Here is a 24,599-nt window from a genome sequence, read left to right as displayed (position 1 = left end):
CCGAATCTCCCTCCAACATCGGGAAATCATCAAGGCGCCTGCGGAATTGTGGTGCCTTAAACTCCAGAGGCCTTTGCAGTGGCCAGGGACTTATCGTTCCTGGTACCACTGTCTCCAGTGGGACAACTGCCAGCTCCAATAAACACAAGCAGGAGAGAGCATGGTACTCCTTCCCGGCACTGGAACCTTCAGTACCTTCTAGAGGCAAGCCGACCCTCTTTTCCTCTACGAGGTCATCCCTGGTCCACCACTGGTCCCCAGACCCTCGGCACTGAATGACAGAAGTGAGAGGAGGGGTACCGTTCCCCCGTGCTCATCTCAGGAGGACTCATGGTCTGAACCAGAGTTGGAACCCTGCACCCAACCCAAGAGCCACCACCAGTACCTATCCTATGTGCTTCAGGACCTCGGTGTGGGTCCCCCTGCAGGTACCTGGCCAGGTGGACAGTGGCCTATGCAATGACCATTCTGGAACACATGGGGATTTCTTCTCACCAATCATATTTGATTGGTTCTGAGAGGAGGGCCCCTGCTCCACTGGGTACCGGACCCGATACCAATACACCAGACTTGGACCCCATGAAGGTAGTTTAGGCTGAAGAAGAGGAAGAAGCCCCTCCTCTGGTACAGGCCTCTTCTTCCTCTTCTCCAGACAAGGCCATCTGGGGACCAACTAGCTCGCTGCCGCAAGATGATTTCAAAGCCCATCAGGCACTTTTGAAGCAGATAGGTGCTAACCTGGGGCTAGAGATTGAGGAGCTCAAAGAATCGTTCCACAGCCTCATTGACATCTGGATGCAACAGCACCGTCTAAGGTGGCCCTACCCATTAACGAGACGGTAATGGGTATGGTGAAAGCCCTCTGGCGGACCCCATTTTCTTTCCCTCCCTCTGCCTTTGAAGGGGTCAGAGAAGAAATATTATGTGCCAGCCGAGAGGTATGAGTACCTATACTATTATACCCCTCCTGGGCCCCTAGTTGTAATGGCGGCCAATGAGAGTGCTACCCCCAAACAGAAGGATGCAAAGAAACTCTATCTGCTTGGGAGGAAAGTTTATTCCACAGGTGGTCTTCAGCTACTTATCTCAAACCAGCAAGCCCTGCTGGGGAGATACAATTACAACGTGTGGGATTCCTTGTCCAAATTTAAAGACTCCATGCCCCAGGACTCAAGGCAGGAATTCTCTGCCCTCTTAAAGGAGGGTAAGAATGTTGCTAGAGCTTCTCTCCAGGTGGCACTGGACTTAGCTGACACAGCAGCCAGGATGATGGCCGCTGCAGTGTCCATGAGGTGATGCTCTTGGCTACCGTCCTTGCGGTGACCTCAAGAAGTCCAGCAGTTGATCCCGGACCTCCCTTTCGAAGACTCCTTGTCGTCTGTTTGCTCTGAAAACTAGACTCCAAGCGCTACCCTCAGGTCCCTGGGCCGCTCTGCTCCATCCATTGCAAGGAAGCACTTCTGGCCTCAATAACCGGCCCATTTTTCAGCTTCACCACTGAGATAGGATCTGTACAAGAGAGAGGCAGAGGTTACAAGCATTGTCAGTCGCTCCCATCCACCTCATCTTCACTGCTGAGGTTGCATAGGTACTCCAGTAGATTCAAACATGCCTTTTGAGGGTGTGATACCAGTTCCCACCTTGGATCCTGACCCCTCCCCCCCCTTTGTTTTTGGACTGACTTTCCCACATCAGCCTGGCATGGTCCCACATTAAATTGTACTACTGGGTGCTAAATACAGTGGTGGACAGTTATACCCTTCAGTTCTCATCCACCCCTCTCTTCCACCCCCATCCCTGTCCCTCTTCAGGGACCCTTCTCACAAGCAACTCCTAGGTCAGGAGGTGCAGATCCTCCTGCAGGTGGGGGCTGTGGAAGAGGTACCTCAAAGATTGAGAGGAAAGGGGTTTTACTCCCAACATTTCCTAATCCCAAAGGCCAATGGGGGCCTTCGCCCTATCCTGGACATGCATCGCTTTAATGGTTATTTCAAGAAACTGAGGTTCCGCGTGGTTTCTCTGGCTTCTACTATCCCCTCCTTGGATCCAGGGGACTGGTACTCGGCCCTTGACTTGAAGGACACTTACTTTCACACTTTCATCTTCTGTGGCCGCAGAAAATTCCTCAGGTTTACTGTAAAACAGACTCATTACCAATTCACAATTCTCCCATTTGGCATATCAGCAGCCCCCCTGGTTTTTATGAAATGCCTGGTGGTGGTAGCTGCCTTCCTCAGAAGGTGAGGCGTTAAAGTCTACCTGTACCTCAACGACTGGCTGATAATGGGTCATTCAAAGGCTCAAATAAAGAATAGCATCAACCTGGTCCAAGCCACCTTCAGAGCACTGGCCTGCTGATAAACTACCAAAAGTCAACTCTCATTCCAATTCAGATAATAGAGTTTATCGGGGCAGTGCTTGACTCAACCCAGTCCAGAGCCTTCCTTCCAGAGGCATGATTCCAGACTATGTCAGACTTGATATTCAGGGTCATGGCTCACCCAATCACAACATCCCAGGTTTGCTTCAGGTTACTGGGACACATGACTGCATACCCTTATGTGGTCCTGTATGTAAGGCTGCGCCTGAAGCCCCTGCAGAGCTTCAGTGTACTCTCTGAACAGGCATCACTTGGACTTGATGCTTACTGTTCGAGCCCCAGTCCTTGCCTTCATTGAATAGCAAAAGGACCCCTGGCTGGTAATGGCAGGCATTCCCTTTGTCATTCCCCCTCCTCCCTCCCTCCCTCCCAGCCATCGGTGTCTCCAGTGTCTGACACATCAGACCTAGGTTGGGGAGCCCACCTCAATTGCCTCAGAGCAATCCACTTGGCTTGCCAAGTCTTCCTTCCTCCCAACTTAGGCAAGGTAGTTCAAGTGTTATGGACAACACCATGGTCATGTTCTAAATCAATAAGCAGGGAGGAGCGTTCTCCTTTGCCCTGTGTCAGGAGGCCATCCATCTTTGGAAATTCTGCATGAGGCACTCCACCCATCTTGAGGCTTCACATCTTCCGGGAGCCTGAAACACCCTGGCAGATCATCTCAGCAGATCCTTCTCCTCTCACCATGAGGTCACCCAGAGGTCACCAGGTTAATCTTCAAAGGTCGGGATGTGCCCAGGTAGACCTGTTCATGACCAAGCAGAACAGGAAATGCCATCAGTTTTACTCGCTGTGCGGGCACAGCCTGGGCTCCTTTTTCAATGCCTTCCTGCTTCCATGGACAGAGCTCCTATTCTACATATTTCTTCTAGTTCACATGGTCCTGAAAATCAAGCAGGACAAGTGAGAATTATTCTTATAGCCCTGCCATGGCCACGCCAACACTGGTTCGGCATGGTGCTAGACTTATCAGTAGCCCTACCGCTACCACTCTGCCCAGACCTAATTTTGCAAGACCACGGTCACTTACTCCACTCAAGCCTGAGGTTCCTTCACCTGACTACATGGAAGTTACATGGCTGAACCCAGAAGAGCAAGCCTGTTCAGAACAGGTTCTACAGGTCTTGCTGGGTAGGAGGAAGCCATCCACTAGGGCTACCTATCTCGCTAAGTGGGCAGTAGGTCAGTTTTCTCTCTCAAGATGACAATTCCCTTTTTTAAAGGGTTGGAGAGACTTTACCCTCCGGTTCACAATCCGATTCCTCCATGGGACTTAAACCTAGTCCTATTGAAACTGACAGGCCCTCCCTTTGAACCCCTACTGTTGTGCCCTCTGCTGCTGCTTTCCTGGACAGTCGCCTTCCTGGTAGCAATTACCTCAGCCAGAAGGATCTCTGAAATCAGGACCCTTACGTCACACCACCGTACATGATGTTCTTTAAGTACAGGGTCCCACTGTGCCCACATCCAGCCTTCCAGCTAACCATGGTTTTGCTGTTCCATAGCAACCAGGCCATTATCCTGTTTATCTTCTTCCCGAAGCCTCACAAGAATTCAGAAGAGCGGCGGCTTCACTCATTGGGTGTTAGGTGTGCCCTCACCTTGTACATCAAGAAGACTAAACCATTCTGCAGATCCACACAACACTTTGTGGCAGCAGCAGAGAGGATGAAAGGCCTACCTGTTTCAGCCCAGAGAATCTCATCCTGGATAACCTCTTGTATTTGGGCATGCTATGAAAGGTGAATGTCCCACCCCCGGCCATCTTGACTACTCACTTCACAAGAGCTCAGGCCTCTTCAGTAGTGTTTCTGGCCAGAGGTTATCCAGGATGAGATTCTCTGGGCTGAAACCAGTAGGCCTTTCATCCTCTCTGCTGCTGCCACAAAGAGTTGCATGGATCTGCAGAATGGTTTTAGTCTTCTTCATATATGGAGTTAGCTGGCAAGAAGGAACTTAGAGGATGTGGGGCCAGCAGCGCCCCTTATGCTGGCGCATAAGTGTGCAGCACCGGAGGTACTAGAGCTGGCCTGATGAATACTACTGAGGGAAAAATGTCTGGCAACGGTGCATGCAGTGCACCTAACATGGGATGGACATGAACAACAATTACAGGAGGTCAGTAACCATTTTTTTCCAAGGGAAGAATATGGCCTGAAGGATATTTTATATTGGCGGTGGTGATTAAACCTGAATAAACATGGTTTGACATTTCATATTCAGTGAGTTTTCAGGACTGGCAATTGGGGTGGGGCGGGGGAGATTGTCCTTATAAATTCAGCAAATAGTATCTAAGTCAGATACTCTAAATAAAAAATTCCATTTAAGCTACTCTTAGTCACTTTTCAGGCTAGAAATGTATTGTAAGGAAACGGTGTCAGCTTAAAATCATGTTGTGAACAAAATTTCTCTACCTAGTCAGTTAATACCTTAGACTAAGTGAAAATTTTAATCAAATTTCTGCTTCTGCTCTTCACATTTTTAATCTTTGACAATGAAAATAAACAGTCTTGCTTTCTTGTTAGTTATGGTGTATTTCCAGATACATTATAATGCAGTGTTCAGGTTTCAAACATTATAGGGATCTGTTTGTTTAAAATTTCTCAGTGGGGTTAAAAAAAAAATTATGGCAACATTTCTAATCTTAAAACTTACTTTAAAAAAAACCTCACGGTCAAAATATAAGCTGCACTGTTCAAAGGATACAGTAATAGAAAAATTCATAAATGGAGTAGTAGTATGGTTCCCATGAATTAAAACTTTGAGTGTACTGACTTGTGCATTTAAATTCTCAACTTCATGTTGTTGTGGCTTCTAGCTGAGTTTCCTTTACTTCAGAAGTAAAACTGAAGAAAAAAGCATGACCTCATTCATATGCATTCATTTACACCTAACACAATTTTATTATTTCTAAATACAATTTTTCATTTGTGTCAAACACACTTGTTCTCATTAAGGGCTAAGTCAATACAAAATTTTGGAGTTGTGAAACATCTTTTCTTTTTTAACCTGAGAAACTAGTTAATACATAAAGCCTTCTTTCTCAAACCACCAAACAGAAATTTACTCAGAGCTTGAGAAACAACGTATTAGGTCCTAAACAAACATGAAAATTTTTAACCCAAAGGGTAACTTTCCAAAAAAAAAACACCAAACCCAAAAAACCTTCTAGATAATTTATCTTTATTCTCTGCCTAAATGTAAATTCAGAAAGTTTATTAAAACACTATTATTGTTGTAGCTCTGTTAGTCCGAGGATATTGGAGACAAGGTATGTAAAGTTATAACTTCTGTTGGTGAGAGACAAGCTTTCAGACTTACACAGAGCTCTTCTACAGGTCTGGGAAATGTACTCAGACAGAATGTCTACGGTGCAATTTAAAACCCATGGCTGGCCTATGCCAGCTGACTCAGTCTATGGGGTTGTTGCAGGGTCCTCGAGCCCAGGTTTCAGCCTGAACCCAAACATCTACACCGCAATTAAACAGGTCCATAGCTTGAGCCCCATGAGCCCAAGTCAGCTGGCACAGGCCTGCCGCAGGTTTTTAATTGCAGTATAGACATACCCAGAGTGTCATAGCTAAATACCAGGTGGAACAGGTTGTTTAGCGTAAGTTGTGAATGCATATTTCAAGGGACGGTTCAAGGTGAAGTAGCCCTTTAACTTCACCTTGAGTGGTCCCTTGAAATGTGCGTTAACAACTTGTCCTGTTCTATCTTGTACTTAGCTGTGATGCTCTGATTACATTTCCCAGACCTGAAGAAGAGTTCTGTGTAACCGCAAAAGTTTGTGTCTCTCACTTCATATTACCTCACTCACCTTGTCTCTGTTAAAACATTGTTCATTTGTTTTAGTCATTGCCTCCCAAACAGTTGCTATAGTATTGCCGCTTGAACATATAATGGGACTTGACAAAATTTGAAAACTACTTTGAGAACTTTTTAAATCTTGAGAAAATAATTTGTGAAAATGAAGGTGCAGGAAAAAAAGGTAGGATAACTTGCGTTATATCAGTCACTTAATAGTTCCTACTGTAGCTAACCTTGCAAAATGGTTTTCACTATATTAACCTGACTTTACACAGCTTCCTGAAACATTCACTTATTCAGTTGACATTTTCTAAGGTTGGTCCCTGTTCAAAGTTAAACTTACATAAGAACGGCCATACTGGGTCAGACTAAAGGTCCATCCAGCCCAGTATCCTGTCTGACAGTGCCCAATACCAGGTGCCCCAGAGGGAGTGAACCTAACAGGTAATGATCTAGTGATCTCTCTCCTGCCATCCATCTCCACCCTCTGACAAACAGAGGCTAGGGACACTATTCCTTACCCATCGTGGCTAATAGCCATTAATGGACTTAACCTCCATGAATTTATCCAGTTCTCTTTTAAACCCTGTTATAGTCCTAGCCTTCACAACCTTCTCAGGCAAAGAGTTCCATAGGTTGACTGTGCGCTGAGTGAAGATCTTCCTTTTATTTGTTTTAAACCTTAATTAATTTCATTTGGTGGCCTCTAGTTCTTGTATTATGGGAACAAGTAAATAACTTTTCCTTATTCACTTTCTCCACACCACTCATGATTTTATAGACCTCTGTCATATCCCCCTTAGTCTCCTCTTTTCCAAGCTGAAAAGTCCTAGCCTCTTTAATCTCTCCTCCTATGAGACCCATTCCAAACCCCTAATCATTTTAGTTGCCCTTTTTTCTGAATCTTTTCTAATGCCAGTGTATCTTTTTTGAGATGAGAGGACCACATCTGTATGCAGTTTTCAAGATGTGGGCATGCCATAGATTTATATAAGGACAATAAGATATTCTCTATCTTATTCTCTATCCCTTTTTTAATGATTCCTAACATCCCGTTTGCTTTTTTGACTGCTGATGCGCACTGTGTGGACGTCTTCAGAGAACTATCCACAATGACTCCAAGATCTTTCTCCTGATCAGTAGTAGCTAAATTAGCCCCCATCATATTGTATGTATAGTTGGGGTTATTTTTTCCAATGTGCATTACTTTACATTTATGCACATTAAATTTTATTTGCCGTTTTGTTGCCCAATCACTTAGTTTTTGTGAGATCTTTTTGAAGTTCTTCACAGTCTGCTTTGGTCTTAACTATCTTGAGCAGTTTAGTATCATCTGCAAACTTTTCCACCTCACTGTTTACCCCTTTCTCCAGACCGTTTATGAATGAGTTGAATAGGATTGGTCCTAGGACTGATCTTTGGGGAACACCACTAGTTACCCCTCTCCATTCTGAAAATTTACCATTTATTCCTACTCTTTGTTCCTTGTCTTTTAACCAGTTCTCAATCCATGAAAGGATCTTTCCTCTTGTCCCATGACAACTTAATTTATGTAAGAGCCTTTGGTGAGGGACCTTGTCAAAGGCTTTCTGGAAATCTAAGTATACTATGTCCACTGGATCCCCCTTATCCACATGTTTGTTTGACCCCTTCAAAGAACTCTAATAGATTAGTAAGACATCATCTCCCTTTACAGAAACCGTGTTGACTTTTGCCCAACAATTAATGTTCTTCTATGTGTCTGACAATTTTATTCTTTACTATTGTTTCAACTAATTTGCCCAGTACTAACGTTAGACTTACCGGTCTGCAATTGCCAGGATCACGTCTAGAGCCCTTCTTAAATACTGGCATTACATTAGCTATCTTCCAGTCATTGGGTACAGAAGCTGATTTAAAGGGCAGGTTACAAACCATAGTTAATCGTTCTGCAGTTTCACACATGAGTTCTTTCAGCACTCTTGGGTGAATGCCATCTGGTCCCGGTGACTTGTTACTGTACTGTTAAGTTTGTCAATTAATTCCAAAACCTCTTCAATCTGTGACAATTCCTCAGATTTGTCACCTACAAAAGACGTCTCAGGTTTGGGAATCTCCCTAACATCCTCAGCTGTGAAGACTGAAGCAAATAATTCATTTAGTTTCTCCTCGATGACTTTATCGTCTAAGTGCTCCTTTTGTATCTCGATCATCCAGGGGCCCCACTGGTTGTTTAGCAGGCTTCCTGCTTCTGATGTACCTAAAAAAACATTTTATTACCTTTTGATTTTTTGGCTAGCTGCTCTTCAAACTCCTTTTTGGCTTTTCTTTTTACATTTTTACATTTAATTTGGCAATTTAAACTTCTCCCATGCCTGGATGTTTGAGTAAAAAATCTTGAGTTTATCTAAAAATTACCATTTATTTTCTGTTTATAAGGGGCTAAACTTGAATCTTAATATGGATGTGGTCCTCACTGAGGACTACTAACATTTTTTTGGTTGGATGGGGAGGCAGTAATTAAGTGACTAAAAATCATGTCTAAACATGCTTGGTACCATGTGCTAAGAATTCAACAACAATGAAATTGTTCCATCTTTCTTTTTGCTCAGCTATCAGACATGAGGGTGATTGTTGATCTAAAGGAGGAGGTTGGCAGGGGAGGGTGGTGCTCTCAAATGGTGCTAGAATAGCTCCATAAAGGATGTTTTTATTGAACATTGAAATGCGTGCAGTAAAATGATTCCCAAAAAATTCTTAACTATGAGAAGTAGAAAAATGTTTCTAATATACTGCTGCATTGTACAATATTGTGCAAGTTTTAGAAATTTTAGATATTTGTTTCAGTTGCAAAGAAATAACCCTTATGTAAACAAGTAGAAAATTCTCTCCAACCAAGCAGTGGCAAAGATCAAAACACTATTTCATCTCAGTGAAGTTTGAACTTCAAAGCATATTTGGGATTACTTAAATGCTGACATTTAAGCTCTGGAAATCAACAATCTTGATGTAATTTTAAGTTTGTACAACTGTTTGCACATATACTATATATTCTGTTTGTTTTTCTGCTTAAGGCTGGGATTTTCCAAGGATCCTAAATAAATTGGGCATCTAGCTTTCTTAGACCCCTTGGAAAATGTCAACCTAAATATGTAGCTTCTCTTAAAACTTTGTCAGAAAGTGCACATTATAAAGTATAATGTATTTTTCCATTTAATTTTAGAAGTAGCTGTTTGAATAAAGAATGTTTCCATTCATTGTTTACTCAACACTAAACATTTGCTATCTCTGATATCTTATGGTTGATGATTTTACTCTTTATTAACTTTTCTTATACAATCATTACCATAAGCGTGCCTGAACTTTAAATACATAGACTGCTTCTGAGATTTTCAGATATGAATATTTTCAATTAACTTTTTTTAACTATTGGTAGAAAGAGAATGAGCTTGAGAAACTTGGAAGAGAGGAAATGGACACTAAGAACCTTGTTCGAAAGCTACGTCAGAAGGTAGAAGAAGCAAAAAGTTCTTTGGCAATAAATCGCAGTCGAGGAAAGGTTCTTGATGGTCTACTTCAGCAGAAGAAATCTGGAAAAATTCCTGGAATATATGGAAGACTGGTAAAGTTTAAGAATTAATGTATCATTAACAAACGGGCTTTTATATTTCACAGGTGTCATTACTCTTATTGGAATTGTCCTAAGTAAATGAACCATACGATATAATATTTTGCACCCCTATGTAGACTTATATCTAAGGATCTCAAAGCATTTTACATATTTATGTAAGCCTGTTACAATTCCCGTTTAACAAACAGGGAGTCCAGCTCAAAGACTGTGACCCTGGGAGAATCTCTTACTGAAGAAGTGAAAAAGCCAGTAGCAGAACTCCAAACTCCTAGTCAAGGGGTTCTCAAACTGGCGGTCAGGACCCCTCAGGGGGCCATGAGATTATTATGTGGGGAGTCGCGAGCTGTCAGCCTCCATCCCAAACCCTGCTTTGCCTCCATCATTTATAATGGTGTTAAATATATATAAAAGTGTTTTTAATTTATAAGGGGGGTTGCACTCAGATGCTTGCTATGTGATAGGGGTCACCAGTACAAAAGTTTGAGAATTACTGTCCTAGTCCTTTCTGTCAACTGTTAAAAAAAACAAAACCTCAGTACAACAAAGTAGGAATCCTACAAACACGTAGTATTTTATATGTTTAACTTGTTAGAATTAATTGCTTGGATTCATTCTTGTATCAAAATTCACAGAAGGCTGAGGGTTTTCAGAAAACCAGTTACAACTTCTTGATTCTCTGGTCCAATTTACAATTGACCCAGCATAAGAGCAGCCTTTGGTCTGCTCTAACCATAGCCACTTGTTTATGATAGAACCCACTGTGGCCTGGCTATGCCCTCTTCCTGCCCCACCACGATAGCCCCATACTTTAGAGGTTGCAATGGGGTAGAAGATGGGGGGTAACAGTGTTCAAACAGTACATTGTAATTCATTGTGTTAGCAATTACAAAACAATCTGATGGAACAGGCTTCTTAAAGCCATTTTAAAATAATGGCAGAAATATTTCTAACGCGTAGAACTGACATTGAAAATGCATCTGATAATTGTAATAAAAGACACCACCCCTTATAATGTGTTGCCATAGATGTCCATACTGAGGGGGAAAATCAAGTAGTAAATTTTCCATTAGCACATATATTCAAACCACTGTAGAGATAATATAAGCCATGCAAACCCCATTTGAGGATTATAGTCTCTATTTCAGAAGTGGTGAAACTGAGGCAGGTTAAATAGTTCTCTCAAGTCATATAGAAGGTGATGGAGCAGTGATTAAACACTAAACCTAGCTCTTATATAGTGTTTTTTACCTGCAAATCTTAAAGCGCTTTGAACCATATCATTATGCCCAATTAACAGATGGGGAAACCAAGGCACAAAGGTGAACTGATTTACCTAAGGTCACCCAGCATGCCAGGGCAGAACAGGAAATGGAACCTAGATTTCCCACGTCCCAGACAGTGCTCTGTCCACTAGGTCACACTGACTCACTAAAACTTTAGTCTGATACTCCATGCTAAATTATTTTTATGTCTGGAGCATAAATCATTACTCCTTTAATTAATCAGATGTCTGTACATTGTTTTTAACACAAAAACTGCTATATAAGTACTAAGTATTTCCACTATCATACCTTAATAGCGTGCACATTAGAAATACGTAAATAGTGATCTGTAGCACAGATGGCATTGTGAGTTCTGAATAAAGGTTAACTTTCTACATTTCACAAGTATTCTGAACTGTGAAAACAGGATGAGAAAATGTCAGGTATACATAAAATACATACATTTCCGGTTGTGTTAACATGTTTTTTGTCTTCTCTCTATTTGTACCTAGAAAAGATGGGTATCACTGTTAATTACCATACTGATCAACATAACTGTCTCTCTGTTTTATATGTCAATTACTAGGGAGATTTGGGAGCTATTGATGAAAAGTATGACATTGCTATCTCGTCATCTTGCGGTGCCTTAGACTACATTGTTGTAGATACAATTGATACAGCTCAGGAATGTGTGAATTTCTTGAAGAGTCAAGGAATTGGAGTTGCCACATTTATAGCCTTGGACAAAGTAAGTATTGGTTTTCCGGAAATAATCTAGACTGTTGACTCCCCCCTATATTATAGGCTGTTCTGAACAAATATCTTATTGTATATGCTAATATAATAATTAACCTCTTGGATTTTTTATCTTGCAAGTGAGCAGACGTCTCTTTGGTAACATTATTTAATGTCCACTGGCATTCTGAGGAATGTGGCAACAGTATGGTGCTCGGGAACTACTGTGTACACTCAGAGGCCTTAGTTCACCTTAGACTATTAAAATGTTGTTCTAACTTATTCTGAGATTCCTCCTCTTCCATATAGATGAGAGTATGGGAAAAAAGTATGAATAAAATTCAGACTCCAGAAAACACTCCTCGTCTCTTTGACATGGTGAAAGTAAAAGATGAGAAGATTCGCCATGCCTTTTATTTTGCATTACGTGATACTCTAGTAGCCAATAACTTGGATCAGGCTATCAGAGTAGCATTCCAAAAGGACACAAGATGGAGAGTTGTAACTTTGCAAGGACAGATCGTAGAACAGTCAGGTATTTAAAAATACATAACTAAATTTATATCTTCAGTTTTATTGTTGGATAGCAAATTGAAATTAGCTTGTTAACTTCTTTTCCTTATCCTACTTTAGGAACAATGAGTGGAGGTGGACGTAACGTAATGAAGGGTAGAATGGGATCCTCCGTTGTTGTTGAAATTTCAGAAGAAGAGGTGAGTTCATAATTGCACATAGAAAAGTGTTTCTTCAAAATTCCTCTCCTATATTTACACTTCCTGATTTTATTTAGATTGTTTATATACAAATATTGTGCAGAGAACATCAACATTGTTTAAATATTATTTATCAATCAATGCTATAGCTTTCTGGAAAAGACTAAATAAACCTGATACTGTTAATAAGATTTGTATTAGAGTATTTCAAACCACATTGATAGTTGCATAATGTACTTTATAAAGAATTGTGTTCTCTCTCATTCCAGTGCTACACTGTGTTTATAGATGTTACACCGATTTTATATGCACGTGTATGTGACACCTTATGCCTGCTTATTGGTAGATTATTCACCTTTAATAACTAGGAAATTGATTGAAAAAAAGAAACTAATGCAGGAGAAGGGCTGAAAATAAGGAACTGTTGTGCAGGAAAACAGTCAATATTGCCTTGGGAGGCCACACAGGAGCTTAAATTTTTTAGGTTTACGTTCTAATTCTGCAACACAAAGTTTGTTTAAGATTTCTGCAGTCCACAGAAAGACTAACCAGACTAACTTCACTACCAAGCAAATTGGTTGAAACTATAGTAAAGAACAGAATTATCAGATATATAGATGAACACAATATGTTGGGGGAAAAGTCAACAAGGCTTTTGTAAAGGGAAATCACGCCTCATCATTCTATTAGAATTCACTGAGGATGTCAACAAATGTGGACTAAGGATATCCAGTGGATATAGTGTACTTGGACTTTGACAATGTTCCTGACCAAAGGCTCTTAAGCAAAGTAAGTAGTCATGGGATAAGAGGGAAGGTCCTCTCATGGATCAGTAACTGGTTAGAAGATAGAAAACAAAGGGGAGCAATAAATGCTCAGTTTTCACAGTGAAGAGAGGTAAAAAGGGGGTCTGCCCAGGATCTGTACTGGGACCAGTGCTGTTCAACATGTGGAAAAAGGGGTAAACAGTGAGGTGGCAAAGTCTGGAGATGATACAAAATTATTCAAGATAGCTAAGTACAAAGCAGACTGTGAACAGTTACAGGGGGATCTCTCAAAATGGATGACTGGCAACAAAATAGCAGATGAAATTCAATTTGATAAATGCTATATAATGCACATTGTAAAACATAATCCCAATTATACATACAATATGATGGGGTCTAAATTAGCTGTTACCACTCAAGAAAGAGATCTTGGAGTCATCATGGATAGTTTTCTGAAAACATCTGCTCAATGTGCAGAGGCAGTCAAAAAAGCTAACAGAATGTTAGAAGCCATTAGGAAAGGGATAGATAATAAGACAAAAAATATAATGCCACTATATAAGTCCTTGGTACGCCCCATCTCAAAAAAGATACTTCAGAATTGAAAAAAGTACAGAGAAGGGCAACAAAAATTATTATGGGTATAGAACAGCTTCCATATGAGAAGAGATTTAAAAAATTGGGACCATTCAGTTGCGAAGGACTACTTAAAGGGGGATATGATAGAGATCTATAAAATCATGAATAGTATGGATAAAATGAATAGGGAAATGTTATTTACCCCTTCATAACACATGAACCAGGGGAAATTAATAGGCAGCAGGTTTAAAACAAACATAAGGAAGTATTTCTTCACACAATGTACAGTCACCTGTGGATCTCGTTGCCAGGGATGTGAAGACCAAAAATATAACTGATTTCAAAAAAGAATTAGATCCATCAATTGCTATTAGCCAAGATAGTCAGGGATGCAACGCTATGTTTTGGGTGACCCTAAGCCTCTGACTGTCGGACGCTGAGACTGGACTACAGGGGATGGATCACTCAATAATTGCCCTGCTCAGTTCACTCCCTCTGAAGCATCTGGCACTGACCACTGTTGGAAGACGGCATACTGGGCTAGATAGACCATTGATCTGAACCAGTATGGCTTACTAAGAGCAACCCAAAAGACAAAAACCCCCAGGAACTAGATTTATTTGAAAGAGATCTATTCATCAACATTACTGCAAATAAGGTCTGGTCATTAACAATTTGTAACCTCAAAGTTACCCTCCTTTCTAACTAAACTCCCACAAGGCTTAATAGAAGAGTTGAAAAGCACCATTTCAGAGGATCAGCTAGTAGCAAAAACATTTGCTATAGGCAGCCATAGATGTATCAGACATGGAGGCTTGATCTACGGCCACTGTAGTAACTATGTGCAGAGTTTTGTGGCTGCAGGCCTCTGGCATTCTGAGAGAAGTGTAAAGTCAACTGAGGATTTGCCCTTCAAGGGCACAGAATTATTTAGCGCACATATGCATGGCTGATGCCCTGCACTCCCTTAACTGTTCCAGAGTTACACTCCATTCTTTGTACATCTTCACCTCGACCCCAAATCGTAAGCCCTGTCAATATCCGGGGCAATCCAGGCAGGAGGCATCTACCTACCTTCAGCAATGATAATTTCCTCAAAAACAAGGAGGTGCCTGCTCATCACCTGTCTGTCAAGAGGCTGTCAACAACATGGGATAATGTCAATTGTTCATCTTCCAGGAATCAACAGTAAACTAGCAGACTTCCTCAGCAGACAATCCATTGCCAACCATGAGTGATCTCTGAAGGCTTCCATCAAGCCAATATTTCATCAGTAGACTTGTTTACCACATAAGACAATGCAAAAGTCCAACCTCTTCTTCCAGGAGAGGCACAAGTCCAGCAAGATTATAGGAATCCTTCCTCAGAACCATGGGATCAAGTCTCGTATGCATTTCCACAGATTCCTTTGATTCTGAAAGTTATATGTAAAGTCAGACATAGTATAGCTACACTGAACCTGATAGCTCTGTATTGGTTGAAACAGTTCTGGCTGACAGATCTCAAAATGCCTGTTCAGCCTTTCATACCACTTTCAGACTATCTAAACATGATATCAGAACTGGGGACAGATACTTCATCAAGATGTGAGGTCACTATGTATAACAGTCTGGATTTTGGCTGGTTGCATCCTACCAGCAGAAACAAGAGATACAAGTATAAGAGGTTCTTCTACAAAAGTAGCAAACTCTCCACAAGGAAAAATTATTCCTCTATATGGAAAATATTTCAATTTTGGCTGTACAACTTTGGCTTGAAGGCCCCTACACCCAAAATTCTTGACCGCAGTTTGGATTCACATTCTATTACATCACAGTCTGCCTTGGAACATTATCAGTATGCCACTCTCCCTTGTGGTCATGTTCATTTTTTTTCCTCATCTCTCTATCTACATTTCCAAAGGGATTGCTGCACGTTCACCCCCTAGTGATAAGAGAACCTCTGACATGGGATCTCAGTATTCTCCTTACAAGCCTTATGGAGCCCCCCTTTTGAGCTTCTTTCTGAATGTTCTTTATACCGCTTTACTCTCAAGACAGACTTTTCAGTTGCCATTACATCAGCCAAAAGGGTCAGCAAACTGTAAGCTCTCAGGACTAACCTTTACTCAACATGCCACGGAAATGAGGTGGTGTTGACATGATCCCAAGTTTATTCCCAAAGTTGTGTCAGACTTTCATTACAACTAATTTATTTATTTACCCATTTTCTTTCCAAAACTCCATTCCTTCCCAGGAGATAAACGCCACATCTTGGACATTTCAAGTTCTTTGTTATATTACATTGATCAGACAAAGTCAGACAGCGTGTCTCCTTGTATTTCTTTTGCTGTCTTTGGTGCTTCTAACGGTCAAATTGTCTCCTCTCCAAGAATATCAAAATTGATATACACTGCATAACACACATATCATATGATTGATATATCTCTCCCTCCAAATATTAAAGATCGCTCCACTAGAGTATACTTTACATCTTCTCCATGCTTCAGGAACATCCCCATATCTGAAACTTGCAAGGCAGCTATGTGGAGTAATCCCTTTACTTTTAAACACTTATCCATTTGACCTGGCCACAAGATCAGATGCCAAATTTGGTAAGGTGGAGGTGTTTAGTCAGTGGTGGTCAGAATTCCTCAGTCCTACCTTTCACTATTGATCAATATGGGACACTATTGATCACTTAGTGGAATCCACACAGACAGATACTTGAAGGAAAAAAATGTTACTTATCTTTATAATAACAGGTTGTTCTGTATGCCATCTGTGTGGCTCCCATGACCTGACTTCCATGCCCACTTTTTTGGAGTCGTCCTTGTATGGTATTCTGAATTATCGATTCTGAATTATCATGGGGACAGTTGCAGCCGCTTTTCCCTTTACGCCTTTGGGTGGGGGGAATGTGAGGACATGCATTGCCCAAGAACCACATGCACGTAGAATGGGATCCATATTGACGACAAATTGAAGAGCCACAATTACTAAGAGGTTTCTTTCAGTTTCCCCTTAAATAGCCATTATTTACCATTCTCTGGCTCCCTATTCTTTTTCCCTGATTTTAATGCCTCTTGTGCTGCCTTATTCTAGGGGACTTAATTTTCCATATTAATTACCTGTTTTTTTTCTGCTGTCTCTATTACTCTCACACCAATCTGTCTGCTCCTTAATCTTCATCTTTGGCTTTGTTGCGCATTTCCTACCTCAGGTCCTGTGCTGCCTAGTGATTTTTAGAAAAATCTTTGTACTAAAGACTGTTTTATTAACTAAGGGGTTGTCTATAGATAAATCTGCACAAGTTCAGTTACAGCTGTTCAAAACCTCTTGTGGGGATGCTCGTTTTGGTTTATCTTAAACCTGTTCCTAATCAACTCTAAGAGTATGGCTACACTACGGAATAAGGTTGAATTTATAGAAGTCGTTTTTTTAGAAATCGGTTTTATATATTCGAGTGTGTGTGTCCCCACAGAAAATGCTCTAAGTGCATTAACTTGGCGGAGTGCTTCCACAGTACTGAGGCTAGAGTCGACTTCCGGAGTGTTGCACTGTGGGTAGCTATCCCACAGTTCCCACAGTCTCCGCTGCCCATTGGAATTCTGGGTTGAGATCCCAATGCTTGATGGGGCTAAAACATTGTCGCGGGTGCTTATGGGTACATATCGTGAGGCCCCCGTTCCCTCCCTCCCTCCGTGAAAGCAAGGGCAGACAATCGTTTCATGCCTTTTTTCCTGAGTTACCTGTGCAGACGCCATACCACAGCAAGCATGGAGCCCGCTCAGGTAACCGTCACCGTATGTCTCCTGGGTACTGGCAGACACAGTACTGCATTGCTACACAGTAGCAGCAACCCATTGCCTTCTGGCAGCAGACGGTGCAATATGACTGGTGGCCGTCATCGTCATGTCCGAGGTGCTCCTGGCCACGTTGGCCAGGAGCGCCTGGGCAGACATGGGCGCAGGGACTAAATTTGGAGTGACTTGACCAGGTCATTCTCTTTAGTCCTGCAGTCAGTCCTATTGAACCGTCTTATGGTGAGCAGGCAGGCGATACGGATTGCTAGCAGTCGTACTGTACCATCTTCTGCCGGGCAGGCAAGAGATGAGGATGGATAGCAGTCATATTGCACCATCTTCTGCCGGGCAGGCAAGAGATGTGGATGGCATGCAGTCCCTCTGCACCGTCTGCTGCCAGCCAAAGATGTAAAAGATAGATGGAGTGGATCAAAACAAGAAATAGACCAGATTTGTTTTGTACTCATTTGCTTCCCCCCCTCCCCTGTCTAGGGGATTCATTCCTCTAGGTCACACTGCAGTCACTCACAGAGAAGGTACAGCGAGGTAAATCTAGCCATGTGTCAGAGGCCAGACTAACCTCCTTGTTCCAATAAGAACAATAACTTAGGTGCACCATTTCTTATCGGAACCCTCCGTGAAGTCCTGCCTGAAATACTCCTTGATGTAAAGCCACCCCCTTTGTTGATTTTAGCTCCCTGAAGCCAACCCTGTAAGCCATGTCATCAGTCGCCCCTCCCTCCGTCAGAGGAACGGCAGACAATCGTTCCGCGCCTTTTTTCTGTGCGGACGCCATACCAAGGCAAGCATGGAGGCCGCTCAGCTCACTTTGGCAATTAGGAGCACATTAAACACCACACGCATTATCCAGCAGTATATGCAGCACCAGAACCTGGCAAAGCGATACCGGGCGAGGAGGCGAAGTCAGCGTGGTCACGTGAGTGATCAGGACATGGACACAGATTTCTCTGAAAGCATGGGCCCTGCCAATGCATGCATCATGGTGCTAATGGGGCAGGTTCATGCTGTGGAACGCCGATTCTGGGCTCGGGAAACAAGCACAGACTGGTGGGACCGTATAGTGTTGCAGGTCTGGGATGATTCCCAGTGGCTGCGAAACTTTCACATGCGTAAGGGCACTTTCATGGAACTTTGTGACTTGCTTTCCCCTGCCCTGAAGCGCATGAATACCAAGATGAGAGCAGCCCTCACAGTTGAGAAGCGAGTGGCGATAGCCCTGTGGAAGCTTGCAACAGCAGACAGCTACCGGTCAGTTGGGAATCAATTTGGAGTGGGCAAATCTACTGTTGGGGCTGCTGTGATGCAAGTACCCCATGCAATCAAAGATCTGCTAATATCAAGGGTAGTGACCCTGGGAAATGTGCAGGTCATAGTGGATGGCTTTGCTGCAATGGGATTCCCTAACTGTGGTGGGGCTATAGACTGAACCCATATCCCTATCTTGGCACTGGAGCACCAAGCCGGCGAGTACATAAACTGCAAGGGGTACTTTTCAATAGTGCTGCAAGCACTGGTGGATCACAAGGGACATTTCACCAATATCAACATGGGATGGCTGGGAAAGATACATGACGCTCGCATCTTCAGGAACTCTGGTCTGTTTCAAAAGCTGCAGGAAAGGACTTTATTCCCAGACCAGAAAATAACTGTTGGATGTTGAAATGCCTATATGTATCCTTGGGGACCCAGCCTACCCCTTAATGCCATAGCTCATGAAGCCATACACAGGCAGCCTGGACAGTAGTCAGGAGCTGTTCAACTACAGGCTGAGCAAGTGCAGAATGGTGGTAGAATGTGCATTTGAACGTTTAAAGGCACGCTGGCGCAGTTTACTGACTCACTTAGTACTCAGCGAAACCAATATTCCCACTGTTATTACTGCTTGCTGTGTGCTCCACAATATCTGTGAGAGTAAAGGGGGAGATGTTTATGGCTGGGTGGGAGGTTGAGGCAAATCGCCTGGCTGCTGGTTACACACAGCCAGACACCAGGGCAATTAGAAGAGTACAGGAGGGCGCGGTACGCATCAGAGAAGCTTTGAAAACCAGTTTCATGACTGGCCAGGCTACGGTGTGAAAGTTCTGTTTGTTTCTCCTTGATGAAACCCCCCGCCCCTTGGTTCACTCTACTTCCCTGCAAGCTAACCACCCTCCCCTCCTCCCTTTAATCATTGCTTGCAGAGGCAATAAAGTCATTGTTGCTTCACATTCATGCATTCTTTATTCATTCATCACACAAATAGGGGGATGACTACCAAGGTAGCCCAGGAGGGGGGGTGGAGGAGGGAAGGAAAATGCCACACAGCACTTTAACAGTTTACAACTTTAAAATTTATTGAATGCCAGCCTTCTTTTTTTTGGGGCAATCCTCTGTGGTGGAGTGGCTGGTTGGCCAGTGGCCCCCCCACCACGTTCTTGGGCGTCTGGGTGTGGAGGCTATGGAACTTGGGGAGGAGGGCGGTTGGTTACACAGGGGCTGTAGTGGCAGTCTGTGCTCCAGCTGCCTTTGCTGCAGCTCAGCCATACACTGGAGCATACTGGTTTGGTCCTCCAGCAGCCTCAGCATTGAATCCTGCCTCCTCTCATCACGCTGCCGCCACATTTGAGCTTCAACCCTGTCTTCAGCCCGCCACCTCTCCTCCCGGTCATTTTGTGCTTTCCTGCACTCTGACATTATTTGCCTCCACACATTCGTCTGTGCTCTGTCAGTGTGGGAGGACAGCATGAGCTCAGAGAACATTTCATCATGAGTGCGTTTTTTTTCTTTCTAATCTTCACTGGCCTCTGGGAAGGAGAAGATCCTGTGATCATTGAAACACATGCAGCTGGTGGAGAAAAAAAAGGGACAGCGGTATTTAAAAAGACACATTTTATAAAACAGTGGCTACAGTCTTTCAGGGTAAACCTTGCTGTTAACATTACATACATAGCACATGTGCTTTCGTTACAAGGTCGCATTTTGCCTCCCCCCACCGCGTGGCTACCCCCTCAACCCTCCCTCCTCCCCGTGGCTAACAGCGGGGAACATTTTCTGTTCAGCCGCAGGCAAACAGCTCAGCAGGAATGGGCTCCTCTGAATGTCCCCTGAAGAAAAGCACCCTATTTCAACCAGGAGACCATGAATGATATCTCACTCTCCTGAGGATAACACAGAGAGATAAAGAACGGATGTTGTTTGAACGCCAGCAAACATACACTGCAATGCTTTGTTGTACAATGATTCCCGAGTACGTGTTACTGGCCTGGAGTGGTAAAGTGTCCTACCATGAAGGGCGCAATAAGGCTGCCCTCCCCAGAAACCTTTTGCAAAGGCTTTAGGAGTACTTCCAGGAGAGCCGCGAATGCCAGGGCAAATTAATCCTTTCACATGCTTGCTTTTAAACCATGTATAGTACTTTTAAAAGGTACACTCACCAGAGGTCCCTTCTCTGCCTGCCGGGTCCAGGAGGCAGCCTTGGGTGGGTTCGGGGGGTACTGGCTCCAGGTCGAGGGTGAGAAACAGTTCCTGGCTGTCAGAAAAACCGGTTTCTCCGCTTGCTTGCTGTGAGCTATCTACAACCACATCATCATCATCTTTTTCTTCGTCCCCAAAACCTGCTTCCGTGTTGCCTCCATCTCCATTGAAGGAGTCAAACAACATGGCTGGGGTAGTGGTGGCTGAACCCCCTAAAATGTCATGCATCTCATCATAGAAGCGGCATGTTTGGGGCTCTGACCCGGAGCGGCCGTTCGCCCCTCTGGTTTTCTGGTAGGCTTGCCTCAGCTCCTTAAGTTTCATGCGGCACTGCTTCGGATCCCTGTTATGGCCTCTGTCCTTCATGCCCTGGGAGATTTTGACAAAGGTTTTGGCATTTCGAAAACTGGAACGGAGTTCTGATAGCACAGATTTGTCTCCCCATACAGCGATCAGATCCCGTACCTCCCATTCAGTCCATGCTGGAGCTCTTTTGCGATTCTGGGACTCCATCATGGTCACCTCTGCTGATGAGCTCTGCATGGTCACCTGCAGCTTGCCACGCTGGCCAAACAGGAAATGAGATACAAAAGTTCGCAGTTCTTTTCCTGTCTACCTGGCGAGTGCATCTGAGTTGAGAGCGCTGTCCAGAGCAGTCACAATGGAGCACTCTGGGATAGCTCCCGGAGGCCAATACCGTCAAATTGTGTCCACAGTACCCCAAATTCGACCTGGCAAGGCCGATTTAAGCGCTAATCCACTTGTCAGGGGTGGAGTACGGAAATCGATTTTAAGAGCCCTTTAAGTCGAAATAAAGGGCTTCATCATGTGGACGGGTGCAGGTTTACATCGACTTAACACTGCTAAATTCAACCTAAAGTCCTAGTGTAGACCAGGGCTTAGCTAAATCAAAGTAAACCTGGTTTAAACTGACATAAGTGTCTACACAGTCTCTGAAATCAATTCAACTTAATCTACTTGAAATAACACCTTTATTACAAACCAGTGCAATTCTGTGTGTAGACAAGCCCTCATTCTTTCCCCTTTCAGGACTATCTTCTTTTCTAAATAGTTTTATTATTTTCTCATCAACCCTTTTACCACCATCCCATGTCAAGCCTTCTCTAGTGTCACCTATTTGTAACCTTCTTCCCTGCCCCAAACATTCTGACAAGAAGTCTTCTTCAGTTTTCTCTTCTCTTACAATTCCATCTTCTCTTTCACTGTCTGAGTCTCTGTCTCGTCAGCAATCATCTTACTTGTTTGTTCTTCCCTGAACTGTTGTCCCAGGTTTTATGTTGAGTTTCTTTTGTTTTTAGGAGATTATAAATTGTTCAGGTGTATGGGTCTTGTTGTGTTGTACATCTCAGTTTAAAGAGGTAGTGCTATATAAATGATTTTTGTAATCAATAACTTTTATATAACATTTATATTTATAGGCTAATAAAATGGAATCTCAGCTGCAAAAGGATTCCATAAAAGCAATGCAGTATCAAGAAGAGAAAGTGCAACTTGAAGAAGCCATAATAAAATTGCGTCTGTGTGTCCAGGAAATGAGAAACACTTTAGAAAAGTATACTGCGAGTATCCAGGTGAATGTTTATTTCTGAGAGGTGCCAAGTATCTCCATAGTTAATGCTGAAAGTAGATTGCCATTATGTTAACTTTGACAGCTCTTACACTCCTTGCTAACATGAAAAAATCTGTCATTCTTAGTACAGTATTCTAACAGTCTTCTATTTTGTAGAGTTTATCAGAACAAGAAGTTCACTTGAAAGTCCAGGTTAAAGAACTTGAGGCTAATGTAATTGCTGCTGCTCCTGACAAGAACAAACAGAAACAGCTAGAAAAAACCCTTAATACTTTCAAAAAAGGTATGTTTTATTTTAGTTCTAGATATAAATTATAGCAATGTCCACTTATCAATCACGATTGGGGTGAATTTTATAACTTGTTTTGTTCAGATTGACCAATGATATTGAAGGAACAGAAATGGACACAATGTAGAGCCAAGCACAAGGGTTTATTACGCATAGCTCATTGAGTGGAGAGACGCGATGGGGTGGGTGTCCCGAGCCTCTGGATAGGTTCTAGCAGCAAGACAAGCATAATAAGCCAATGGTCTAAAAGATTACATAATGGCTCCCGGTTGACCAACAGGTACATTCCTGGAGATGTAAAGCAAAGAAGCAGTAATTACTATTTAACAATAACAACTGTTTATAGTTTTACCCTTGCATTTCTGTGTACTAGGATTGGCATACATCTGTGAGGGGAGAATGTCATAACTCATGTCAATCATGTTAAGCCTCTCCCTGAACTCTGTTTGGCATCTGAGGGGTATTGTACCATTATCTTCTTCCTGCACCAGGGAGTTAACCTTGAGGCCCTTCTCTGCACTTTGTGTGTCTGTAACTTGCAATAAGGACACCCAATTACGGCCCACCATCTAGAGTTATGCTGACTCCGCTCATTGACTTGAAACACACAAGTTTGTCTGTCTACCCCAGCTTTCTTTTAGCCATATATTGTTCTTTGTTAGCTAGCCCTCATGGCCCAGACCAAGCTGTGGACTCTGGGCCTATATGAATAGTTCTTAACAGAAACTGTAGTTAAGATCTTACATACACGTTAATGGATTTTAGCCCTTCAATATAAAAAAAACTTTGAGGCACGTTCTCTTCTTCCAGTGCTGTTTTACAGGAATACTTTTAGGTAAAGTCCTTTTCTTACTGTTACTTTCATTTGTTCATTTTCACATGTAATTTAGGATCTTTACCACAAAAACTGCGCTGAAGGTAACTTATTTAAATGGTTGAAACATAATTTGTGTCGTATTTTTACTGATATTTCTTAATAATGTTGAGGTTTGTTAATCCAAAAATGAATATGAAAAAGTCAAATCTGTGTTTTGTTGTTTTTACTTTAATTCAGCTGCATTACACTTTATATGATGTTGTGCACACCATCGCAAGCAATTCAGATCATAGTTTTCGGCAAGCAAACTATGCCTAAACCCTGGACAATAGTAACTCAAAAAGTTAGAAGAATTATGGTTTTATACAGAACTTGATAAACAATTGCCTTAATCACAATCACTGGACTTTATTCTTTGTTTTTTGTATAGTCCTATTCGCTATAAAATGCATAGAAATCATATAGTTTTGCTATTTATGAAGAAATGTGTATCTTAAAATACAGGAATCTTTCATCGCCTTCATTTTTCCAATTGAAGAAACAAAACAGTAAGCATAATTATTTTTGTGTAATTTTTTGTTTTTTGGTATAAAATAAGGCGTATGAGTTAACAATTTGACAGTTCTTCTTTTAATATTTTTTCTTTCATGACACTGCCTTCACAGAACCGTACTATAGGAGACACCTGCCTGTCCAGATGGCCACAGTACTTTTTTTGAGCGGTACTGGTAGCAAGGGAGCATACGCACATTTTTGTATCCATATATTCTACTGAGGGACGATAG

At 42.4% G+C, this 24,599-nt stretch overlaps 3 protein-coding genes and 1 long non-coding RNA gene across 15 annotated transcripts in view; 1 reads left to right on the top strand and 3 right to left on the bottom strand.

The window, feature by feature from the left end:
- Positions 1–24,599, top strand: part of SMC4 (structural maintenance of chromosomes 4) — a 135,791-nt gene that overhangs the window by 60,997 nt on the left and 50,195 nt on the right. For 11 of the 12 annotated variants that reach the window (XR_012669858.1, XR_012669854.1, XR_012669855.1 and 8 more), the window contains 6 exons: positions 9,609–9,794; positions 11,652–11,813; positions 12,110–12,335; positions 12,434–12,513; positions 22,557–22,709; positions 22,865–22,991. Coding sequence is in view for 7 of the 12 variants with exons in the window: in XM_048862749.2 (XP_048718706.1) it covers positions 9,609–9,794; positions 11,652–11,813; positions 12,110–12,335; positions 12,434–12,513; positions 22,557–22,709; positions 22,865–22,991 (934 nt within the window). In the remaining 5 variants the exon portion in view is untranslated. The remainder of the gene's footprint in view (positions 1–9,608; positions 9,795–11,651; positions 11,814–12,109; positions 12,336–12,433; positions 12,514–22,556; positions 22,710–22,864; positions 22,992–24,599) is intronic. The other variant, XM_048862751.2, reaches the window with a different exon arrangement.
- LOC142073165 (uncharacterized) lies at positions 1,094–8,787 on the bottom strand. Its single transcript, XR_012669866.1, has 3 exons — positions 7,997–8,787; positions 2,805–3,266; positions 1,094–2,134 (listed from the first exon to the last, which is right to left on the bottom strand). It is a non-coding gene; the product is annotated as an uncharacterized LOC142073165 (long non-coding RNA).
- On the bottom strand, positions 19,855–22,615 carry LOC125642071 (uncharacterized). The gene is made up of 2 exons (XM_048862795.2): positions 21,078–22,615; positions 19,855–20,488 (listed from the first exon to the last, which is right to left on the bottom strand). The coding sequence occupies exons 1-2, from the start codon at positions 21,658–21,660 to the stop codon at positions 20,337–20,339; spliced, it is 735 nt and encodes a 244-aa protein (XP_048718752.2). The 5' UTR covers positions 21,661–22,615; the 3' UTR covers positions 19,855–20,336.
- The window catches only part of TRIM59 (tripartite motif containing 59), a 63,679-nt gene continuing 62,064 nt past the window's right edge, over positions 22,985–24,599 (bottom strand). Inside the window, exon 3 of the transcript XR_007358263.2 lies at positions 22,985–23,285. The gene's annotated coding sequence lies outside the window, so the exon portion shown is untranslated. The remainder of the gene's footprint in view (positions 23,286–24,599) is intronic.

This window comes from Caretta caretta, chromosome 9, assembly GCF_965140235.1.
Source record: "Caretta caretta isolate rCarCar2 chromosome 9, rCarCar1.hap1, whole genome shotgun sequence".
NCBI lineage: Eukaryota > Metazoa > Chordata > Testudines > Cheloniidae > Caretta > Caretta caretta.
Note: the sequence above shows the minus strand (reverse complement) of the source record. Positions and strands in the feature narration are given on the sequence as shown.

Bases quoted from the DNA above. Each gene is read 5' to 3' on its own strand.
- LOC125642071 (XM_048862795.2), bottom strand. From the start codon at position 21,660: ATGCAGAGCTCATCAGCAGAGGTGACCATGATGGAGTCCCAGAATCGC. The intron at 20,489-21,077 runs GTGAGTGTACCT...TTTCTCCACCAG, and splicing joins AGGCAGAGAAGGGACCTCTG to CTGCATGTGTTTCAATGATC.